This window comes from Cavia porcellus, unplaced genomic scaffold (genome assembly GCF_034190915.1).
Source record: "Cavia porcellus strain 051 isolate PalLab524CR breed Dunkin Hartley unplaced genomic scaffold, mCavPor4.1 scaffold_16, whole genome shotgun sequence".
Taxonomy (NCBI): domain Eukaryota; kingdom Metazoa; phylum Chordata; class Mammalia; order Rodentia; family Caviidae; genus Cavia; species Cavia porcellus.
The window spans coordinates 62,996,157-63,022,567 of NW_026947499.1; the positions used below are offsets into that span (position 1 = coordinate 62,996,157).

General features: G+C 32.4%; 1 protein-coding gene across 1 annotated transcript in view; it reads right to left on the reverse strand.

Annotated features, from left to right (window-relative positions):
- Positions 1–26,411, reverse strand: part of Phip (pleckstrin homology domain interacting protein) — a 107,772-nt gene that overhangs the window by 48,071 nt on the left and 33,290 nt on the right. Inside the window, exons 7-15 of the mRNA XM_063226930.1 lie at positions 24,917–25,077; positions 17,003–17,224; positions 16,651–16,751; positions 12,333–12,403; positions 10,875–10,975; positions 10,737–10,777; positions 10,183–10,281; positions 9,400–9,553; positions 8,999–9,133 (exon numbers count right to left, since the gene is read on the reverse strand). Of these exons, the coding sequence (XP_063083000.1) occupies positions 8,999–9,133; positions 9,400–9,553; positions 10,183–10,281; positions 10,737–10,777; positions 10,875–10,975; positions 12,333–12,403; positions 16,651–16,751; positions 17,003–17,224; positions 24,917–25,077 (1,085 nt within the window). The remainder of the gene's footprint in view (positions 1–8,998; positions 9,134–9,399; positions 9,554–10,182; positions 10,282–10,736; positions 10,778–10,874; positions 10,976–12,332; positions 12,404–16,650; positions 16,752–17,002; positions 17,225–24,916; positions 25,078–26,411) is intronic.

Genomic DNA, 26,411 nt, shown 5'->3' on the forward strand with positions numbered 1-26,411 from the left:
TTTTTTTTTTTTTTTTTTTGGTAATAAATTCCCTAGTGGTCTGACTCATCTTTTAAATGGTGAATTTCAAAGGTTAAAGAAAAGGGTTTTTTTACCTGATAATTGCTTTCTGTTTTCCAGTTCCATTAATCCAGAACGAATGGGTTTCTCCCTGCAACCTGTCAATCAAACAGAGGTGGCCAATCACCACTCTGAATTTTTTGCTCTCAGTGCTTCTTCACACTATGTTCCAGTAGAAAACTTCTTTAGCAGTGTTCTGAAAGAGGTAAAAATTCTACCCTATCTAAAGCACATCTAGGGACTGAATTTCAGAAACAACTAAAATAGGGAGTTGACTCCCTAAACAAATAACAACTAAGGATGATTTTCAACAAATGCGATTGGATTTCTGGATTAGCAGAATCGGAACACACACACATTATCAGGTAAGAAATACTTCCTTTCTGTTCCGGTATCCACTGATCTAGAACAAACTGAGTTCTCTAGTAATAGTCCAGGAATGTTTGGAAAGAGATACGATAGTTTTCCTTCTACAGAATTAATCTGGCATAAGGATGGATGTACAGTTCACTGAATACAAAAAGTTGAGTTATTTAAAATTTAGAAGAACAGTTGGTTTTTCAAGTAAGATTGATTAAAAGAGAAAATACCACAGTTAGAGGAAAGATGCACCTAAGAGGAAGTTAACATTGCCAACAAGATTGTCTCAAAAGGTAACTTTTCCCCTTCTGCTCATTGGAGAAGAAATGCACATAAGTACTATTATGTGCATTGATACTGTTTTGGATAAAGATGACAGATAATCATTTTCCTCAAAATGTAAGCATTTTGAAAATAAGTAAACTTGTTTAGTGTCGAATGAACACAAAAATGTATCCCACAGACAAGAAAATGGATAAGTAAAACAATTATTTTGTGGGTGTGAGAAAAAGTTAAGACAACAAAAGAACAGAACCAGGTGGGTAACTGATTCTTAATCTACATTACAACTTCAAAAATAAGAAAGAACTATTGTGTCAGATTACCGTAAGGGCATTAGGAACCACACAGCTTGGCCTTGGCCAAAAATGAGAGAAAAACTACAAGCAGAAATGTCAGGATTCAAGTTTTTAATTTTCAGTGGTTTATAGACAAACATTTACAAGAACTATTATAAATAATCATAAGAACAAAGCTTACCTTTACAGTTTTAAGTAAAAAATCAAATGTAAAAAATCTGGAATTGTCACAGCTATGTGTTGCTGAATGATTATCTGTTTACTCAAGCTTTCAATGAGAAAAAGTGACAACTTTGAAAATCCATTTCCAAGGCTAATAAATGTTTTCAAAATTGTATTACAAAACCTAGGTTTGTAATTTTAAGTTTATAGAATATAAGAGAAAGAGATATGAAAGCTGTACAACTCAGCACTGCCAAGAAAATCTAATAGATGTTCCCAAGCAGAGTATCCTTCCTGTGACATTTGAATCACCTTGCTATATATTTTTCTTAGGGTGTGTGCGTGTGGGGAACACTATACTGAGTGCTATCTATCAATGTTGGCACATTTACAGTATTAGGATCTCTAAAGGAATATTGTGGGAAAGCTGGAATGTATAAAGTTTGCCCAAAAAACCAAAACTAGCAACTATACTGAAAGTTCTATGTTCTGTAAAACACATTCCGTTGTGAATAGTATGTGAGAATAATATTAATTTTCTTAGTGTAAGGAATCTGTTAACTTCAGTGATTAATGAAAATACAGCTAGGCATGCTAACACATGCACATAATGTCAGCACTTGGGAGGCTGAGGTAGGAGGATTGCTGCGCGTTCAAGGCCTGCCAGGGCTACAAAGTGAGTTTAAGGTCAGCCTGCATTTACAGAGTGAGACCCTGACTCAAAAAAAAAAAAAAAAAAAAAAAATCAATCATATCAGAAAACAGAGAAAAGTACCTAACGAATTATTTGTTGTTCATTAATGAAGGCATCACAGATACCATTTACTCATCAAATAATCAGAAAAAGTACCGTTAGCCTTATTAAAAACTCATTTACCTGGCTCCTCAGTAATAAATGACTATATTTATAAAATATAAAATAGGCTTTCCAAATAGTTGATGATACAAAGTAGAAAATTTTAATTTTCCCTCCATGTAACTACAAGTATCCTACAATATTTTTTATGATATATGCTGAGCAAAAACCAATGAGAAAATAAAAGTTAAATATTTTCCTCTGCAAAGTATTCCATCTTTTAAAAATCAGAGTTGAAGTATTAAGAATTCTCAAAGTAAAAATTTAGTAATAAAGACACTTTTTAAAAATGCTATGTGTATAACTAAAGACAGTAAGGTTGAGCTTTCCTATCCATGTGAAAAATATATGGGCCTGTCATTAAAATTTAAATGTACTGCCTAACAGGAGAGTAAGTATTTAATTCTGTATATAGCATACACTAGCTTAACTTAACAAGGCTATCTTGAAATAATTACAAAACAAATTAATAAAAATGAATTTTGAAAACAGCAAACTCTTCCATTAATAAAAAAATCAGTTTGTTTATTATATATTGCTTGGGACATATGTAAGTAAAGACCAGATAATAAACGTCATATACATGACATTAAGGAACAGCTACTTCAACTCATAAGACAGTATCAAGTACATTTTGTTTTTGTTTTAAATCAGGAAATGAGAGGATCACATGTTAAATAATAATGATTGCCTTACTGGAAAATTCTTGTATTGACTAATGAATTCTAGAAATATTAACAAGAAATAGGAGTTTAATTTGTGAGAATTTGGAGATTTACACTGAATTTTAAAAAATTAAATATAAAGCTTGAGTTAAGAGATTTGGTGATGATATTATATTTGGTGATATTATATTTAAGGAAAAATATATAGCAATATTTGTGAAGCAGAAAGATGAAAAAGGAGACATAAGAATGAGGTTTAAGAACAAAGAAATCTTCAACAGTAATAGGAAATTATCTAATCACTCTGTGGAAAGACAGAACAATGAGATGACCATTACAGTCCGATTCAATTCTAAAATTCTTCTACAGTATGTGATGGTCAGGAAAGCTTGTTGGAAGAAGTGGACAAATGTGGAAATGAAACATTAAAAGTAATAAAATGCAGGTTAAGATTACAGGCTTTAATTTGTTTCAATTGTGAGAAACATACACGGGTATGCATGTATGTATATGTCTATATATGAAGCAGAATATGAAAACATATTATACTTCTGGAGGATCTTAGAAGAAAATTAAAAACTTTGCTATGCTAGGCAGAATCACCTTACAAATTTGTAATTTTCATTTTTTTTTTAAATCGGTACTGGGGACCAAACTCACGATTGCACACTTGCAAGGCAGGCGCTTATGCTTCTGAGCTAAATCCCCAGCGCTTCTTTTATCAATTAAAGTTTTCCTACACTACTCAATTTCATAGATGAAACACTAATAACAGAAATCAAAGTAGTGCTTTTAGCTTCTTGTTTATCCTATAATTTATAACATCACAAAGTTTATTATGATTACAAGAAGATTTGAAGCCACTGATAATCTCAATTTACATTTTTCATCTTATTGCTATTTCCAAAATAATATTTGAAGTGAATTTCCTAAATTATGAACATGTTCTATAAAACTTTTGTTTATAATGTTCCTCTTAAAAAATTTATTCTCTACTAACTCACTACCTATTTACATTTTGATATGTAATTCTTGTTCTTCAATAAAGCTTTGATTCTTCACCATAAACTGAACTTTACATCTTTAAGGAAATGGCAATTGAGTGTTCTCATCTGGCATAGTGCCATTCCACTCTATCAAGATCAATCTTTCTAGGTATTTTCTCAATTTAACCATAAACAGCTTAAAACCAGCCATTTTTCTCTTTGTGATCCTAATTTTTGTGCTTTGCACAAGTGCTGTAACAACTGCTAATCAAAATGTCTTCACCTGCATGTTCTATACAATTTTACACTTTCTCTTCTATCAAACTTAAAATACTCTTGCATAGCAGGTGATTTAGTATATAAAGAATTTCTACATAAAAGTATTGCACCAAATAAGATACAGTATGAAAAGTTGCAGGGACAGATTTATGGCAAAAAGTCTTAACATGTTTTTGAGTACCAAGCTATAGACTAAAAGCAGAGAATCTAAAATTCTCCAGAAACTAGAAACAAAGAGTAATTAAGCTTCATGATCGGAAGATTAAAGAAAAGTTCTTATCCAGAGAAAATGAAAAAAGGAAAAAAAGCATTCAGAATTTTTTTTAATACAGAATATGTAGACATAAGACATTTTTATCTTATTAGCATCTCTAATGGATGGATGGAAGGAAAGGAAAGTAGCTTGGTTCACAAGAGATAACACAGTACAAGGTACTATCTATTTTGAACTTCGTTTTCTTTGATACACGCAGCTACAGCTGTCTAAAAACTAAAGTACACGTCACACTGAGAACATGTTGATGTCAGAAGAAATATATGCATGTGCAAAAATTCTGAGTGGTAGATTGGCAGCCTCTGCTCACTTGGAACGTTGCAAGGAGAAATATATTATTCTGGATTAGTGGACACTGGAACATTTTTTTTAAAAATCTCAAGTAAAAGAAACATTAAGAGAACAATTATAAAAATGAGAAAAACTTTAAATAAAAACTGTTATTCAGAATTTACCCATGAAACAACAAAAGTAAAGCAAAAATTGAATTTAGTAAAACCACTTTCTAACAAGACATTGCAGTCCTCAATTAAAATCATAACCATCATAACCAGATAGCCAACAAACTACAGCACTGAATAACATGACAGAAACAGAAAGACATGAAGAGAGCCATATACAACTAGGACTACAGAGAAAAGAGAGCAAGAGCTCCAGAGATATCTGTGAGAACAGCTACTAACATGAGGTCTAAAATCCCCACTCCAAACATCTTTTACTTACTATCTAATATTCAAATAGTCTCAGAAATGTGGAAATCTCTTATCTCTTCGAATTAAAATTCATTTAAATTTTAAATCTCAGATATACAATACTGTGTAATAATGGAGAAAAAAGGCCAAGAAAACAACTTTATTTTGGGGACATTTAAGGTTTTTAGGAAACTTCTAAACCTGCTTACCTCTTTCAGAAAGTAAGAATAATACAAGGCCACTGACTTTGGTACAGAGTTTATGCACAATTTCAAGTTATTTAAGGGAATGATTTATCTGCATTTTAGTATTTAATTGGAGCTTAGAGCCAGTTTTTAAACAATTCTCATTAAAATGAATGTATGTAATTGCTACTGTCACCGTAATTCCACCTTAGCACCAACTATCTGGAAGGCTAATGCAAGAGAATCACAAGTTTCAGGCCACCTTGGGCAACTCTGTGAAAGTGTCTTAAAAGAAAAAAAAAAGTAAAGAAAACGAGGGCTGGGATGTAGCTCAGTGGTAGAGCTTCAGCCTAACATTTGGCAATGCCTAATACTAAAAAACAAAAAGAAAGCTATATGAAGGCTTATCCATTACCAATGCCACACAAAAACATGGACTTGCTAAACTATTTACAACTTGTTTGGAAATATTCTTAATATACACTGTGTCCTCCAACTACTTATGTAATAATGACTATTCAGCTGAAACATCAATAGATAATTGATAACTGTTTTTAAAAGAACGTAGATAAGGAAAAAATCTTAGAATTTAGGATCCCCCCCAAAAATGAATAGCCTTACTAATCATAACTTTCTCTACAACACTTTCATCTTCTTTCCTTTAGTCCATTAAAAAAAATGGAGACAGTAGAAAGGATTTTCAACAAATGTCTTTTAAAGTTTTTGATTATTTTTTACTTTTAGTTAAAGATGATACAACAGAGGGAAGAAATATAAGCAACATGTACTATTTATTAAATTTCAGGTTTTGTGTTAGCAAACTTTCAAATATCAGTTTTCATATACTTATGTCATATAAATAAAAATACCAGAGCCTGTATCCCACTGCTTTTATCATTTAGACATTCTTAGCAAGAAAAGCTAGCTGTAAAAACATTTACCCAAATGATAACTGTCAGTGCAATTTAATGTCTTAAACCATCTATTTAAAACAATTATCTCATAGGCATTTAAAATTCAACTTTTCATTTGAAAGTCTTTTTAATGATGCAAGATTTACAATTTCTTTTTTTTGTCTGTTTCGTTTTTTTATCGGTACCAGGGATCGAACTCACGACTGCACACTTCCAAGGCTTATGCCGCTGAGCTAAATCCCCAGCCCCAAGATTTACAATTTCTAAATTTCAAGTTTTATTTTTCCAAAAAGATAAAATGTGTAAAATGTAGATTAATCTAGCACATTTATCTGTTATACAAATCCCATACTTCTTGCAAAGATAGTATAAATTTCAAACTGCAAATTCAATTATTTAAAAAACAAGAAACATCAAAACAGTATTCTCAAAATGTATTCAATTAAAATGTTTATTTTTAAAAACTCATACATAATGTTTTTATTCTTTTAAGTTATAGTATGTTTGATTACATTCTTTAGCTGTAAGCCTCATGGTAAATTACTTAATTTAAAAGCTTCACTTTTAAATATTTCAAGAAATAGTTAATTTAGTTTCAACTCATCTAAACTTTCACCATTTATAGAATGACTAGGACCATCATGTAATAATCAAAACCTACTGAGTTTGTTACTACAGTACATCTTAAGATCAGATATTTAATTTGGATTCAGTCAAGTTCTATACTATTCCAGTATCGAAGACAATAGTAACACAAATTTCTAGTCCTCCCTCAAATTGTATTTATTATTAGTAAGACTACATGATTTATATTACATCTTTTCACAGATAAACCAAGCAATAAAACGGACTAAAGAGTAAAGAACAAAAAGAAGTAGGCCATTTAGATAACATAAATTTAGAAAAAGAAAAAAATCACTAAGCAAAAGATTAAGACCTCAGTAGATTCACTCAGAGTTAATATTATAAAATCTTTCTCTCTTGGACTAGGCATTAAGCAGAGGTTACCTATGCAATGACACTATAAAAAGATTTAAGAAGTGAAATGGCTAGATTTACAGCTAAGAATACATTAGTCACAGACAGAAAAAAAGGATTAAGCTTCAAGCTTTGATCTAGGTAAACCCGGGCAAAGCAATTCATCTCTATAATGTACACATTCTCTATATATAAAACTAGGTTTAATAAAATCCACCCTACTTATGTAACACTTTCATGAGACTCAAATTAGTAAAATATATAAAAGCAGTTTGATAATCATTAAAAATCATTCAAAAACCTGTGGTTTCATTTTAATAAAACAAAATGTAGCTCATTTTCTGCTTTTCAAATGTAAGATAGTCTTTACGCTCTTTTATGTTTTGCTTCTCATACAATTTGAAAAGACAATGAATAATATCCAGTTCCACTTATTACATAAATTTATTTCTAATGTTTTCTTTCTCTTACCCATGGAAAGAACAGGAAAATTTCACCATCTAGAACACTTATTAAAGGCAGTAAAGTAGCTAATCTCTTTATCTATTTCAAAGAATACACTATATGACTGATTTATGGTTACATCACAAATGTGTAATGGTCTAAGAGCAAATCACTGAAATCTCAAAGAACTCCAATTTTTATATCCTGAAAAGGGACACTGTTAGTGTGACCAATTTACCCGATGATGAAAAATTCACCTTTAAGGTGAAAGTAGTAAGTTACAACAAAACTTGCCCTTAATACTACCAGTACAGTAATACCTCTGAAAACATAAAAATTACCAAATGAGGCCACTAATACATGGATAGCCTACATCTTTTTTCCCTTTACCCTCTAAAGACAAATTGAAAAATAATTAATTTCTCTGTTTAACAGATGTATCAGAAAGGAACAAAGCAAAAACAAAGGAGAAAAAATTCTTTATATAAAGAATATAAATATTCTTTATATTTATAGGTTTGCTTAAAAACAAAACAAAAAAAAAAAACTGAACCAAAATCAAAAACCCTTTTGTGCAACTTACAAAGGAAATCCATCCATCACTGACAATGGCACACCAAATTATCAACGATGTTTACTTTTAGAAAACTGAGCATTATAATCTGTGTTACCTACCATATGTAAACGAAGGCACAGCAATAATGGTAGCCAAAGTTAGTTCCTTCACTTATCTTCTGCCTACTTATTATGCAGAAGTTCATCAATCAAACGTAGCATTATTTTTAAGGACCCTGTTAACAATCTGTTATATTTCACAAAGAATTGCTTTCTGTGAATTAGTGTGTATTGCAAAATAACACTGACCACAAATTATTAGCTGTACTTTTAGGAATTTTTAAAATAAAATAAAATTAAAATTGTTTTAAAAATAAGTATCAAAATAGTGGAAAACACATTTCCTTTCTTTACTGAAATGTGCCTTAACACACAGGGAAAAAATTTTAAATATAAAATAAATTATAGTATTTAAGAAATGTGACAACTGCTTTATAAGCTCTAAAATTAAATTGCTACTATTCAAATAGCAATGCTGAAAGCTATGTAAGAAATGATCAGTTGCGTAGGGTGTGAAACCCATGTAACTAATATTCTACACTTGTTCAAAGGAAAAAATTGCCTGATTTTTTTATTTTAATTTTAAAATCAATATATTTGAACCAAATTCTATTGCTCTAAGTAACTATTAAAGAAATACAATATATGTTATTTTTAAAAATAATTTCCAAATACTTTTCTTCCTATACTACATACTTGTGAATTTCTAACCAAGGTTTCACTGCTAAAATGAATAAAACTAAGACAGTTATTACAATTCAGACACTATACAATTTATATTTTAGTTTAGCGTCTCAAAGTGTGGAAAAACAATTCTTTATTGGTGGAAAATTTATGGTCAACAATGTCTGAACCAATTTTTAAGTGGATTTCCTTTGTTACATACAGAGCATCCTCTCAGAAAGTCCCCAAACTCTTTAACAGGTATAAAACAAGAGACTGATAATTACCATATTGAAATATGATCGAATTTTGACTCCTCTTGCTAGATCCCACACTATCACATTTCCATCATGACCGGCGGAGAAGAGAACTCTAGGATCGAATGGATGTGGCTCAAGAACAAATACCTCATCTTCATGACCCTAAAATATATTAGAAATGTCAAGAATCTTAAAATATTTTAAAAATAAAAGAAGCGTCATAAAACATGGACATAGCCACATTTCTAGAAATCGAATTTTATGTATTAAACTCAATTCAGTAAAACCAAAAAATTGTTTCATACTAGCAAGCAAAAGTTCTCAGGTAATATAAAAGACTATTCTTCAAAAAACATTTACGTAGCATAGTCAACTCAACTTTGGTCACACCAAAAAACACAGTAACAACATGAAGTCTTTTTACTTACCATCAAGACATGAATAAGCTGACCTGTGTAGGAATTCCAAACTTTCAGAGTCATGTTATTAACTGCAGTTATAACATTATTGTCATGTCGATCCCAAGCTACCATTGTTACTTTCATTTTCGTGATTTTATCTTCTATTCCTTGAAGAGTTTGGCTGAAAGGAAGGTATGTTGGTTTACAATGACTTAATTAAAACTCATTTATTAATCTGGGCCAACACAGAACAGTGGCAAAAGTAACAATCAGGAAATCTAGGAATTCCAAGATTCTCACATTTACAAGGCAGTAGGAACACACAGCCCTACTATAAATCTTATCTAGATCCAGAACCTCCGTGTCATGCTACTGACTCAACATTTATTACTGCTCTCACACCCTCCATTCAACACAACTAAATACAAATACAAGTAGAGAAAAACAGTAATATATTAAAACCAAACTAACAGTTACAACATGTAATTTATCTTGGCTGGAGAAAACCACTGTCCCTGCAGGACAGATATATTTATTTCTGAATAAAATGTCTAAAAAAATCGTAACTATTTCTATAGTACTATTATCATTTCCCTAACATTACTAAATTAAAAAAAGATTTTAACTCCGCAGGTCTTTTCATATATGGCAATGAAATATAAACACCTACAATGTTCATCTCTAACACAGGCTCTAGTTATTGCAGAAAATCAATCACCTTAACATGATTTAAGCTATTACAGGAAGAGCCACTCCACCTTGCAATATAATTTAAATAATGTATATAGAAATCGACATTTGGTCTCTTACCCGGCTGGACGAGTAGCCATATCCAACAAAATGCTCTTCCACTCTCTTCGTTTAAATTGCCAAATGCGTGCTGTCCCATCTCGACTGCCGCTTACGAACCTGTATTAAAATATTCAAAAGTGATTCCAGGCTATCCTAGAAATACAATTGATTATATTTTTGAAGAATCTGTTAGTTCTATAGTTCTACTCAATGTAACAAGAAGCAGCTTTATTTCCTTTTAAAAAACCTAATGTGGAAAAATTTACACATCATCTTCTGTCATCAAAAAAAAATAGTCTTTTCAATCTCTACCAAAAGCTTCTCTATACTTGGTATATAGAGGAAACATAGGAAATTTAAACATGCAGGAAATGAGCTCCTACTATTAAAAAGCATGTGAATAAACCAAAATTATAAATAAGACATACACACCTGCTTACGTGCATATGAAAGCCTTTTAGTTTACTGTTCAAGATGTTTTAGGAAATTCATTCCTATACAACTAAAATCTGACTACTAAAATTATTTTCATTTCGTTAAAATTGGAATTAAATTAGTCAAAAGTATTTTACCTGTTACTAGTGTTAGAAAACTGGATACTGTCAACTTTATCCTATAAAGACAAAAAAAGAAAAGCTGAATATAAGCTGTTAAATTTAAATTAAATTAGTCATTAAAAATTATTCTTATCTAATTTCATCTATACTTACAGTATGAAATTCCAATTCAGATATTTTTTCTGGCTGACCTGATCCAAAAAAATAAACTCTAATAATATGATCTGTGCTACCTGTGGCCAGAAACATTCCACCTATGAAGAACAACAAACTTCCGTAAGTAAAACGTAAGTTTGAAATTTCTAAACATTAAGTAAAATGGAAGCAATATTGTAATATATACCAAGTAATTAAATTTTACTCTAAAACCACTCATTTATCCTGAATATATAATGAATCTTACAAAATTTTTTTAAAAAGTCTATTAATACATCTTTGACTATGATGGACTTCTTGATATTTACTAAAGATTTGTTCTAAAATTAATTTCAACGAAGTGATTATATAATTTCATCATGTTAAAATTAGGTCAGTCATCTTCACTAGAAAATCAGACAGGTATAACTGCTGATATATCCTTCTCTTGACTCACTTACCATTTGTCAAATGTTATCAAATTTTTGGGTCCAACTCCCTCTGTAACTTATCTTTACAAACTCTGCAATCAAGTAAGTTCTCCAAATTCTAAGACTGTCTTGTAGAGCATAAATCCTACACAGTGTTACTTATTGGATATGGAAACTATCCCCTTCTTAAAATAATATTTTCTCATAGCATCAAGTTCATGTATATAACAAAACAAGTATTTTTGCTAACATACCCCCTTCTTTAAAGAAAATAAAGTTATCTTTGAAAAGCATTAATTCAGAGTACTATGAATATAAATATAGTGTCTGTATTTATCGTTATTACCAGAAGGAAAACTGTTTATGTCAACAGCACTGGAAATCTAAGAATTTAGAAACTGATGATATCTCTACAGTAAAGGCAAAACCAGATTCACTTCAGTGTTCTATCCCTTATCTCAGGTAATAACTACTATCCATAATTATAACATAAATCAAGTAAAATAGAGGTGGAAGGAACAGTTACCAGAAATATTATGTACAACGTTTATTCATGTTTCATTTTCTTGTCAATTCGTTTAAATATTCAGGCAATTTTTAAAAAAAGCTTTCATTCAAAATACAGCTACAGAAATCAAATACTATTATTGCTCTACAGTTACTTTTTAAAGAGTAAATATGAAGGGCTGAGGAGATAGCTCAATGTGTAAAGTACTAGAAGCCCTAGCCTTGTATACAGAGACCCTAAATTCAATCCCCAATACCAGTCTCCCCACACAAAAAAAGCAAATATAAATAATCTGGAGCAAAAGAGGAATATATATTTGAAAAATATTCACATTATATTCATATGATTTATTATTATATAAACTTAATTCTATCAAAATTGAAATATTTCTAAGTCAACTTATCATTCTTCCTTATCAGCTCTGGCATGTGTATGAAGCATGATGAGGTATTTACAGTAAATATTTTTCAAAATTTAATGTATTCTACAAGTCTTGTAATGTGCAATGTTAAGTGAGAAATTACAGGGGAAACATACCAGCACTAAAGGAAGAACAGATCATTTGTACACCAGGTCGAGGGCGCTCTGTAAATTTTGCAGGTCTTGGGCTGCAAATAAACAATTAAAAAATATCCTGAATTGACTAGAAACACCAGAAACAAGTTGTTTGAAACAATAACCAAATAAAGACAAAATTAAACAAGCAACAAACAGAAGGCCCCATTCCTACAAGGAACTTCAAAAATCATTGTCATAGTCAGATCTTGCAGAAACTTACATTTCATACACAATAGTCTGCACAGGGAAAAATCCAAGGCACTGTCAGACCACACATGTGATATTAATCACATATTAATTACATTCATTTTTAATCAGATTTTAACAAGCCCAGTTTTTCATAAAGTATAGTAATATACCAGTGTGTAAGCATATAACTTATTTTTTAAACATGAACACATTAGCTAAGTAGGTGCTACCTCTGTGGCTTATGCATATAATCAAGAAATAAATTTTCAGTATTAGATATTAAGATTTTTCACCCTTCTCTATATTGCAATGTGATAAAATGTTCTTCTGAAATGTTCTTCTCATTTTCACAATGAAAATCCTGAAGGTAGGGTGTCATGGCTGCCCTGACCACAACGTAGTGCTGAGAATTTCTGTCCCGGCTAGACTGCTTACTGAGACTTCTACGGCCTACAGGCCTCATGGAAGGACTCTTACAGATCGGAAAGACACACAGTGATCTTTTAATATATTATGGAGGATGTCAAAGATGTAAGATCTAGCCAATTGCTCAGTACACACAATTAAGTTGCCATTTGACTCTTCCGGGAGAACATGGCGGACAGATAACAGCAACTACCGGCGGCTCTCTGAAAGACTCGGCTCAGAAGCCAGGAATGGTGCGGACTAAGGAGACATAAGCAGGTGGAGATATGCTCTGCTGACTCAGGAACGAACTGGGCTGAGAGAAGCCAACTTGGAATGCAGTCCTGGTGCTAAAACAGGAACAGAAAAGACTCGGTGTGGAGGCTGGAACCGCGCCATTGTAAGCCGCGATTTGGGTTTCCCGCCGCGCAGCGGCTGGCTGCCTCTACAGCGGCTCGGCAAGGGGAGAGACGTGCAGAAGCTCTGAGAACGGCAATCTGCGAACGGCAGGGAGGCGTGCACTGACTTATGGTGAGGTGAGTGAGAGAAACTGACACTCTACCACCGTTTGACTCCAGCAGAGGACTTTCTGGGCCCGAGCAGTCCTGCGGGAGCAGGGCGCGGTGGCGACTCCAGCCACACATCCCCCTCTCGGGCGGGATTGGTGAAAAGTGCCTGGCCTGCGTGACGCTGCCGGCGGACCTGGTAGACTGTCCCAACCCAGATCCCAGAGCCTGACGGTGGCCGGGAGGGGAGACGCGTAGGCTGCCTGGTCCATAACTCCCTGGTGCGCAGCGGTGAGCAGGAACACCTAACTGGCGCAATTCGATCAGGCTGTGGCTGACTGGGAGAGAAGCTGGGCCTCTTATATAAGCTTGCATATATAAGGAACAGAGAAGAAGAGGCAGCAACAAGAAAGTCTCCTCGGCCCCCAATTCTGAGAAACAGGCAATAGCAGACACCGCACCAATACACATAAGGCACCATATAGAGAGCCTCATAGACCAATTCAGGAATGAAGTTATCAACGACCTGAAGCTAGAAGTATGCAGAATAGTTAGAGAAATGCTAAGCACCACCCAAGAAAAAACAGGTGATGGAATGGAAGAACAGAAAAAAAGGGGAGAATTGTTTGATGGAGAAAACAGAGAAAGCATAGAATACGTGAAGCAGGTTCAAAGGGACTACCAAGATACTAAGAAGTCTATCGAAGACTGGCATAACAGCTTGAAAGAAACTAAGGACAGACTATCTGAACTGGAGGGCAGACTTGTAATATGGGAGAATGAAATGAAAAACTTCTTAAAAATAACAAAGAAACAAACAGCAATAATACAAAGACAAGAAGATGATAAGAGGATCCATAACTTAAGGATTAAGAACATAAAAGAAGAAGTAGGGATGCAAACAAGTGAACTACAAAAGCTACTCACAGAAATAATCCAGGAGAATTTTCCTAATTTAGCAAAAGGTAAAGATACTCAGATGTGTGAGGCATACAGGACCCCAGCTACCTACAACCCAAACAGAGCAACACCCAGGCATATAATAATAAAAATTCCAGAAATTCAATACAAGAACAGAATATTAAAAGCTAAGAAACAGACCACTTACAAGGGAACACCCATCAGAATTACAGCAGATTTCTCTGCACAAACCATCAAATCACGAAGAGCGTGGGGGGAAATAATTCAAGCATTGAAAGATAATAATCTCCAGCCAAGATTGAGATATCCTGCACAACTGTCCCTGGAAATTGATGGAAAAACGAGGTGCTTCTAAAAAGTATTAGTTTTAATATTACTTTGATCTATACATTCTATCAATGAGTTCTATACATTCTATCAATGAATAATCACTAATATGGTACAACAGTTAAGAGGGAGTTCAGATGGTATTTACAGCCTGGCTCTAGCACTCCTGTCTAACGGGGTGAACTGATGATATACCACTTTTTCTCTTATTTACACAAAAGAAAGAACTATATTTTAACCCAAAGGTTAAGATATAGGGCCCATACAATAACAAAATGCAAAATACTATTAGCTCAATAGTCTAAATGCTTTAAAAAGATTTATAAATCATTACTTATATATTTTAGGATTTCTATTCTCTTTACACCCACAATAAATATCCTCAGACAGTTTCCTATTATCCAAAAATCTACTGGACTAGTTTGTGAATCAAACTATTCAGATTACCCATCTTAGAAGCCCTACCTTTACTGAGAAGATATATGCATATATTATATAAAACTGAATTTATGATAGATTTGAGTTTCAAAGTTAAATTCTTTCCATTAATGCAGGTAGTTGGGCTTCTTAAGCCATGTTCCCAGCAGATTATATAAAATTCCTATAGTACAATCTAATTTTTGCCTTTTGACAACTGAAACATATTTAACATAAATATAGTAACAAGTTATATACTACCAATGTTTTTGGACAGTTATTATGATATGTAAACACACAAAAAAGGTATTCTAATGCCTGTATCTAAGGATCTGATTCTAGCTTAAAAATTTCAATAAGTAATTATAATAGCAAAGAGGAAAGTATACTATCTACAAGTAACTAGAAAAAAACTAACAAGAACAAAAAAAAACCTCTATAGCAAAGTACAGAACTAAATATAATGCAGCAATTAAAAATAGAAATGCCTGATAAAAACATAAAAGAAAGAAAATTATATACATTTCTCTTCATATTTGTATACACAAACACTAAGAATGTAAGGTGAAATCAACTTGCTTTTTGTCCAAAGAACAGTGTTGATCACAGTTATTTCCTTCAAATGAAATATACTCATGACTTGCCATAAATGACTTACGGGTGATTTATGGGGAATTTTTACATGCATTAAGGTTAAGACATACATCTTGCAATGGCAACAGTTATCTAAACACTACTGTTTATTAAATAGATGATTTATAAACAGATAATTACTAACATATAACTTATATCTGTATGTATGATAAGTGTCAGAAATGGCCATTTAAAATTCTGTGGAGTCACTAGATGCAGTCATTAGGTCCAAAGACCTACCTATGGGGCATACTGCCGCATAGGTAAATTACAGCACATCATCTTCCCCCTCCCCATTTCTTCCACTTAAGCATTATGGTATGGTATATAAAGCACAGGACCAAAGAGCAAAAAATTGTTACAATCAGGGCCTTGCCAGTTTTAACTTCCTAGGCAACTTACTGAGATACAGAAAGATTTTAATGCAAGTGAAAACACAGTTGCAAAAAATACTATTATGGGGTACATATATGCATCTATCAATCTTGGTATAGTTCAATGAAATTCTTTTCCTAAATTTCCTCAGATATACAATACAATCTAATGTCTAACGATTCATTAAACACAAATAAAATTATTCTGAAGAGTAACATCCATAACTCTGGAATTACACTGTCAACACAAAAAGGAGTTACAGGAGATAAAACTAGTATATAGATAAGAATAGTACTATGAGGGGGTACGTCCTAAAGGAAAGAACTATAGGGCTAGGACAAAGATTACAGAAATAAACACAGCATTAAGAACCTTCTCTTTGAAGCATAAGAAAGGAGTATAAAAATGACAGTGAAATATCAAAAGAATTACTGCATTACTTGAGAAAGTAAATGTATTCTTGTTAATTCTGTAATTTCAACAAATTAAACACACTTATTTTATGAAATAAAATAGCAACTGACTTTATTTTAAGGGTTCCAGCATCCCACAGCCAAAAACAAATAGTGCCATCTGCCCCAGTAGAAGATAGATATCTCTTTGAGCCACTGCACAATGGTGAGAACTGAAAAACAATGACAGGAAAAAAATATTTACGGAAAAAGTGATACAATACAAAAACCCCACTTTTTACTATCCTAATAACTAACAACAGTAAACACCCAGAACAGATCACACTACCATGATATTCAAAGTTTGTGTAATGTTTTAAAAAAACAGAAATGTTTCTTTCCTTGCTTTAGTGAACGTGATACAATTATTAACGTCACTTAAATTATTAACCAGAAAGTTCTTAGTAAGGATTAAAGTAATTACCTGTAGAGATGTAATAGATGCACTGTGGCCCTGAAGAACAGCCAAAGGTGCACAAGTTCGAAGACACCAGACTCGAATCATTTTATCACAACTTCCAGCTGCAATCATGGTATTCTCAAAGTTTACAGCCATATCTGATATTTCAGCAGCATGTCCTCTTAAAGTTGCTAACAATCTCCCATCATCTGTTGCCCAGATCTTTACAAGGCAGTCATCAGAACCCTTGAGGAAAGAATGAATATAAATAGAATTAACCCTATGACTTATAATTCAAATTTTAATAGTAATTTTAAAGAAATCATAGTATGTCCACTTCTTGACATTATATTGTTAAACAATGAAAAGTGGTATCTTTATAGAATTTTCTTCTTCATAAAGTTCTTGATTTTATATATTAAATTAAATCATTCACTTATAAAGAAGACCTGGATAACCACCAGCAAACATGGGAATGATGGTGCTGGCAATAATTAACATTTAACAGTGGTCTCCTACCTACCATTCAAGGTAATCTCTACCAGGAATATTTTAGAGTTTAAACCTCTGTAAATAACATAAAATATAATTGCAGAACAAATGTAACATACTCTGATAACTAAATATATGTTACTTTATTATACAAAACTAAAAATGCATTTAATTTGGTGCAACTTTTCCTAAAAAACTAAACACATGTCACAGGGTTAAGTTTCCAATCACTGCTCTCTGGCATAAAATATTAATAAAATCTATCTATTAACTATCTACTACAATCAATGTCAGCAGTACTATCTACTACTATCAATGTTAGCAGTACTATCAATATTAGTTCTATCAATGGTGGTAGTTATAGGATCAATGAAGGACACCCACTACACAAGTATTAGGATAGACCTGTTTGCCAAAGGGCATCCTGTTACCAGTGTAAATTAGGCTAGAAGAGGACATTATTTTAAAGTTGTTAAAACTGTGTAGGCAGCAGACAATGAGTGATAAAATTTAACTTACTATAGCCAAAGAAAAATCAAAAGGGATGGTTAGAAAGGATAAAATAAATAAAGACTGCAACACTGATAATCCGTAAGAAGTGAAGAAGAACTGCAGCAGACTACTACTTCCATCCAAAAAGATGGCCTACAGCACCATTTGGCATGTGGGAAAAACACTAGATATTTGTTAAAGAACAGAACAGCTGCATGAGCACTTGGTTCAACAACCAAGTTCTTTCTTCTTACCATTATTTCCAGAGCAGTAAGTATACTACTTACACTCCATTAGATATAATAATGTACATATGACTTAAAGTATATGGAAGACACATATAAATCATGAGAAAATGATATATTTTAAATAAGAAACACACACAAACATCTAAGTATCCTGATATCTACAGAGGCAAGACAACTGTATCTGATTCTGATTTGTATTCAGGACAAAGAGGAGATTTTCAGTACACTAACATTACCTAACTATATATCAAAAGTAAAATCATGACATCTGATTATGCATTGTAACACTGATGCAACTAATTTTGTTCTTATGAAACTGGATAAGGGTTTGCTTTACACCCCTGCTAGAGTGTTTTCACATATTATCCACATTAAACAAACAAACAAAAAAAAAACCATCCGAACTTTTACCAAAATATAAGCTTAATGTAAGGATCAGTGGCAACTTGTGATACCTCAGCAACTTTTCACCTATTAAAATCCATTAGTCATTATATTTTCTTAATTTTAGAATGAAACCAGAATAAAAATACAGAATCTCAAAACAAAATAATTAACAATGGTAATACATTTCATATTGTTATCTTCAAAGTAATTGCTCAGATTACAATACATAAGTATGAACAAATGATCAAACAATGGAAGCACAAACTGCTCTTTTTCATGAAGAGATTAGTATAATTATCTATCTCATGTATATATTTTATGTGTGTTATCTATCTGGCTATTTAATATAAAATCCCTTTTTTCCTTTCTCCTTTTTTCATCCTACTTGTTGGTAAATGGATCCAACTTGAGACCATACTCTTAAGTAAAATACATTATACTCAAATGTGTAAACATCAGTTTCTCTAGTATAAAAAACTGAAAGAGTAAATAATATCCAAAATGTACAATAGATATTGTGAAAGGGGACGAAACTGCTCACTATATTTCTACTGCATTTATTACTTAGTAGTCTTACAAATTTAATATATTGTAATTCTGCTGTAAAAAAAGCAATAAAAACAAAAAAGCAACATGTTCTCCACTGAGTTTGTATTATCACAACTAACCTTTTATCCATCAAATTGTAGCAAATTTTTCATTGTTTAAAGGAAGTATCTTTCTACTAATCTTTTTCATAATTCACAGAAGAGTGTGTTGTCCCATCCTCATCTTGAATCTTAAGGACTTCTGGTAGAATTCCAAACAGAATTCTTCAGCATCACTTAGCAATTTCTGTCTAATGCATTTGTGATTACTTACTTATTTTTAAGGAAATTTTAGTCTACTGTATAATGATCTGATCACAAATTCACCTAAATTCTTTCAAAATGAGCATAAAAATACAAATGCAAAAAATAAAAAGGACTATAAAAGGAAAAAAAACATTGGAAAAACTTTTTAAAGTGTTATATAATGAGTTTAAGTGAATAAAGATGAATTAAAAATTGGCTTAAAAATATTTTTTAAAAAGACTGAAATGCGGAGAGTATTTCAGTGAACTTTTTGTCAACTTAATTCTAGCTCCAAAAATTACTCAAGTCAATAGTTAGATAAAAAACAGAACACTAGAATTTTTTAGTCAAGAGAAATCAAAATGGTAAAGCAGTTGTAGTAGGGAGATAAAATCAGTGTTTAAGGTATTACAACAACACAGGCTAAAGCAAATCAGAAACAACTGTGACCTTAGCAAAAACAAACTAAAGTATCTGATTATTTCCTGAAAGAAGACTGGGGTCTGGGAAGGAATCAAAGTATAAATCCAGTAAGTGAAGAACATTTAGAAACACTGGAATAAAAACAGTACGAAAGGAGGAAAAATTCTGAAACCACAGTGGAAAACCTGCTACATATGGCTGAGACAGCATGATTTTAGACACACCTCAAATGGCATTTTTCTTCAGCAAAGCCACAATGCCCCAGTTTTTTTTTTTTTAAATTCCTTTTCTAGAATCTCTAATAAGGAGACAAAAATTTGGAGTATAAAGTACAAGTGAAAGCAACAACAAATTAAGTTGAAAAGGTTTTATCTGAGGAAGACAACAGAAGGTTTTAAATGCCTGCTGAACATGGATTTAACCTAGGTACCTACTACAGGACTGTAACTAGGCAAGACAAGACCACAGTAATATTTAGCTAAACCCTTCCAGTTGAGTACAGAATAGATCTCAAGCTACAAGAAAAGGTATGGGGGTGGCGGGGAGAAAGAAGATATAGCAGAGTCAGCTGAGTGTAGTTAAAATGGTAGTAGATGAGAGTGCGAAGAGACAGCATTAAGAATATATTCTGATCTGGAAAACCATGAATGGGTTTTTAAAAAATCCAGCTGAGTATAAAATTGGGGAAAAAAATCATGGAAAATTTGTTTTTAAATAAAAATGTAGTATTAAGCTAGTGTTTAATTCCAACTAAACACAAGAAAACAGCGCATCAATAGTTTCATCTTTCAATAATGTAAAATTGTTATAATTACTATGAAAGAGTATGCAACAAATAAGTTTATCAAAGCTAGCATAGGTTAAAAAAAAATCACAATAAAAAGTTTATGTAGTTTTTAATACTTTTTTATTACTTAACCTACCCCAAAAGAAGTATTTTATCAAGTAACGACAAAGACAAAGAAGTTGAAAGAATACATCTTTGTCCTGAAAACACAGCAGTGTAGATGTAACAAGGAAAGATGATAAAAAGTGGTACTTAAAATAGACTTACTCAAACCCCAAATTTTGAAGTATCCTATATATTTACTAATGTCACTGCTATGCCTGAAGAAGCCACACACATTATGATAAGAAAAACGTGCCTTTAACAAAATCAATAGTCTACAGTTTACAACAGCAGTTTCAACCCATGGTTACTTGGCCTCATTACTTACAGGCCTGTGTAAGATGGAACATCATGATGCGAAGAGCACAGTGAAGCAAAGTTGTTCAACCCATTTGAGACTAGGAGTAGGGAAAAAAAGAGAGGAGGGGGCCCAAGACAAGATACATATATATTCAAGGACCCACCCTCAGTGACTTACTCCCTCCAACTAGGCCCCACCTATTCAATTTTCCATCATTTCCCAATACTCCATTAAGTTCTATTAAAGGCTTAAACCACTGAGAAGACCAGAGCCTGTATGATCCACTCACTTCTCAAAGGTGCATCTCTGTTATGTTGCTGCATTGGGAATAGAGCCTTCAACATGAGAATCTTTGCAGGACATTCAGAACCAAATTATAACATGCCTTTCCCAATATTCAGCTCAAATCAGCTAACATGTCACCTCTCTAGGCAATTAACCCTTACTATCTCATCCCATCACATTTTTCCTATACCTCAATACTTTGGGTACCCTGTTATCAAGGTTGTTGTGATATAGTATCAATGTTGTCTTTACCACTTGTAATCTCAATTTTGTCTTTCAATTCTATACCCAATGATTAAGTCCTGGCTCATAAAAGCCTTTGAAGTTCATCAAGTGAATACATAAATCTCTACTCCCTACTATAACTTACACTGATAAAAATAATTTATATTGTCACCCTACTCTAAATAGAAAGAGTTCTAGAATAGTTCTAAACAAGAGAAGTGGAAATTGCAGCCTTTTGTATGGCATTCAACAGATTTTTATATTATTATTTAGTCCTGAGAATTTGGTAAACATAACTTGGTAGCTTTCTTTGCTAAACATAACTTCAGGTAACAATTCTAAAGTAAAAACTTTAAAAGGCTCAGACAGAAATGAATAAAATCTGAGTTGGTAATTATGCTATCTCCTTACATTATTCTCTTTATTCAATGGGAAGATGTTTATTACTGAAATATACTAAGACAAGAAAAATTTTTCTAACACAGAATTTTACTTATCAATTGCAATGATTTCATTTTACTTTTGTATTTCTAAGTGTATAGTTCAGTAAAAACATGAAACATGTAAGATTTAACCTATCTATAAAGTTTACAGTAGCATTAGGTAAAACTTAGTGGCTGCTTTCTGTATACCTTGAATTAGTACTAATTCTATGTGTTGATTTCATGTATTTCCACAAACATTCTATTAGGCTGACACTATACAATCTACTTCCCTGCTAAGACAGAAAAATTAAGAGATTAAAGGTGTAATCTACCAAAAAGAGATAAAGTTGTGACTAATAGCCCACTCATGTTTTTAATGACTATCTGTACTATTCTGCCCCTAACTGTACTTATTCAAAAACTGTGCTTATTCAAGAGAAATAATTCTTTGTAAAGATTTTAAATATATCTGTAGGTATCTCAGAAACAAGTTTCAAAATACCACTATTTTTTAAAAAAGATATATTGTATATTGGTTAACCTATATCAAATATTCCAATAAATAATAATTCAGTCCTCTCATATGAAATTGTTACTAGTTAAACAGAATCTATTATCCTAAAGCTTTATCCTATCGACCTTCAAGCTTAATTTTCAAAGCAGTACTCAGTATCTAGTGTTTCTACTTGAATGAGAAACACCCAGCGTCCATTCTACTTTACAAGGTAATACAAATATTGAGCACAAGTATCCCACCACTTTAAGTGATAATCATAAAAAGAGAAGTTTTGTTTTTTTTTTTTAAATGCTATCTTCACATTTTCTCTTACTATAAGGTAGCATTTTAAAATATGCAACTTTAAATTACTGGCAGGAAATTAAAATTCAGTCCAATTAGCAAAATTCTATCACATACTTAAAAGCAACTTTTAGACTACTGCTAAGATCATACACAGTTTTTGTACTTCTTTCTTATATATTTATATGCCTCCAACTGAAGAAAATACCTAGAGAGCAGTTTCTTCTTTATGTATCATTCCTGTTTCCCAAATCAAACTCCCTTAAGGAGCAGGCATTAAATATTTAGAAAAGGATGGCAAATGTTCTTTGTACAGGTCCAGCAGGCCATAAGGTCTCATCTCCACTGTATCTACTCAACTCTGGCACCATAGTGCAAAAGCAACCATACATAATAAACCATGACCTGAGTACGTCCATGTTTCAATAAAATTTTATAAATAAGAACAGGTAATGGATTGGACTGACCCACAGGCAGCAGTATGCTAATCTCTGGTTCAAAGTACTCATTCCTCTCTGTACCTACCATCCAATTAAACTCATGAGGTAACGCAAACACATCTCTTCCTCATGTTTTGCTTCAGAGAATTCTAGATTATGAATTCAAATCATACCAAAATGTACACAATGCAATACAAAGTATGATCTTACAATCCTTATCATTTTAGAGAAACAATTCCTATACGAAACTTTTATTAACATAAAAAATGATATATGTTTTGTGATTTGAGTGGCAACAGCTACAGTCAGCTACATAATGTACGAATAAAACAGATGCTCCTTTCTCACTTGAATTTATTACTGCTTTTAAGAGAATTCTTCCAAATAATAAATGTGCCAAATTTGCTTTAGGTTTTAAGAGTTGAATTTGAACATAATTACAGCAAACTAAAATGGCTAAGTTAATGCTATTTTAGAATAATTACTACTATGTATCTTTTAAGCACTTTAACAGAAACAGATTTGCCTGTTTCCCACAATGGAAATAAGAATCTGTCAGAAAGTTTAAGAAATTTTACTTGTGTTTCATAGAGAACGTAAGAAAAAAAAAAGAGAAGGCAAAAAAAAAAAAAGAAGGCAACCAACTGACTGAAGAAATCATCTGTGAATGCCTGATGGGTTAAGGGCAATATAAAAATTCTCTCTCACATTCTGCTTCTTAGCTAATTTAACAGATGGTCAGGTACATAAGAAGAGGAGAATAAGGTATAAGTAGGTCTCCGTTTATAAGTATATTTACTAAAAGCAAGAATTCTCTTCAAAAACAAAAAATGAGAATTTCCATTTTAACTTCTACTTATTTTTATTTATTTATTTTAATTCTAAGACAAGAAACTTGTGAAAAATTTATACCTTCAGCCCCACAGGACAGTGTTTAATAAGAAACATAACCACAGTAGTATATTAAGTTATTACCTTTAATGGATGTGATTAGTTGTGGCACCTAAAAATAAAATGAATTGTTTCATTCTAAAAGTAATTTTCTGAAAGCTGAAAATGTTACGTTTCTCCATTTGACAAATTAAAAGAAAGAGGGGGGTGTTAGCTCAGAAGTAGAACCCTAGTATGTATGAGGTTCGTGGCTTATTTCCCAGTACCAAGAAACCAAAACCAAACCAAACAAGTGAAAAACAACAATAGCAACCAAACTCAAATATTTTCTTTAAATCATTACCAGGTATTTCAAATAATGAAATCATGAGCAAAAAGTGACAGATACCCTCACACTTTGTATCTTTTGTCTATTACTATTCAAAGAGAATTTTCCCACATTAACAAGTGGTGTTTTCTTTTGTTTTTTTCACATGTAACAGAAACTAGTACATTTAATAATTTTCTATAATCTGCTTAACTCACTTGAAAAATGCCCTTGGTTTACTTAAAACTATTGTGTGACATTTTATAAAATGTCAAACTGCACACTTGGTACAATATTATGAACTAAATTTATTCATGTTGTAGATCCATTATGTAGTGTGACTGTGCTAAACTTTGCAAACTTGGATAAAGTACGAACTTAAGTAAAATCTTCCATTTAAAGTGTTAAATTAACTTAATTTCCATTAACCAAAAAACACTTTTTTGTTTACCTATAAACAATGTTCATTCAATTTCATATAACACTTTAAAAATTACTTACAGTAAATATCCGTCTGCCAGTTCGATCAAAAGTTACACAATACACAGATGACAAGTGTCCAAGAATTCGTTTATGCATCTTCATGTGCTGATACACTGCAGTTGGAACAAGCCGCTCAAGTCTGTACTTCCCATTCAGCTTCCTTGAAAACAGAGTATCCGCTACCAAGAAAATAGAAAATAACCCTGAAATAAACTTAATTATTAGATTTTAAGAATTCACACATTTCAGTTTGTCTTAAAATAGCAAAAATAAAATGGCTCCAGTTAAAATCCATCGAAGTAGTAAATAGAAACTTACTACTTCACCAGAAAAAAAACTAAGGTCAGGCAGTATTCTCAATAAGCAAATACAGTTAATTGACCTGTCCAAAGTCAAAATAAGGCACAAAGCTAGGAAGAAACACAACACACACTTCTCTAATTTTTGCTGGAACCATTTTTAAAAGAGGGGGGGGCAGTCTGGGCTCTTTAATTTTTGGTCTTTTTTTTTTTTTTAATATTTTCTTTTTTGGCACAGGGAACCAAACTCAGGGTCTCACACTTGCCAGGCAGGCACTGAGACACTGAGCTACATACCCGGCCCTATACATTATTTCTTCAGGAACCTATAAGAGGTTTTCTTACAAACAGTGAAAACTAGAATCCACCAGTGATTTTGATTTTCCATCAACCAGTTAATACTTGAACACTCTAAATATAGCACACAGAATGATTAAGAACCTTTGCAACAAATGAATATGGGAAAGTCACTTGCATTATTAAAATAATTCAAGTGGGAGTCTATACCAAAACCTATTCCATGACCCCTTCTGCAGAACCCATTAAGCTTGCACTTTTCAACTCATTCAACCCACCCATTAATATATAATTGAAGCTTTTGTGACTCAAATCTTGATATACACTGACTCCAACCTAAACGCTCTCATCTCTATTACTACTGTTTCTTTTCTATACTGGTAACTTATGGACAAAGAAAGTGCTCAATAAAGATATACTGACTGATCTGCAGATACATTAACCTATATATTATCTTTAAAGTACTTCTCTTCAGAAGCATTGTGACCTGCATTGAACAGTTAGCACTAAAATTTCTTCTTTGGATTTTGTACCAAAGAAAATTAAATATATAGAGAGAAATTATTATTTAACTCAGGTTTAGTAATTATGCCCTAAAGTTGATAAAACTAAGAATCTCATTTGTATGGAGAAGAATCTCAGTATTTTTCTCCCACATCTAGTGTTTGCCTTACACTATGTGTGCAAAACGGGGGGGGGGGGGGGGGGAGGTCCCTCACAAGAAGGTGTGAAATTTCTGAAATGATAGCAACTGAAGAGATAATTTTGTATTCATATATCTCACCCAGAACAAGTCCAGGAGGCAGACATTGAGGAAATTAGAAGCCACACACCTGAAATTTCTGACATGATGGCAACTGAAGTAAAGAAACAATTTAGTGCTTGTGCTGTTTGACTGACTTTGCATGCCTGTATTT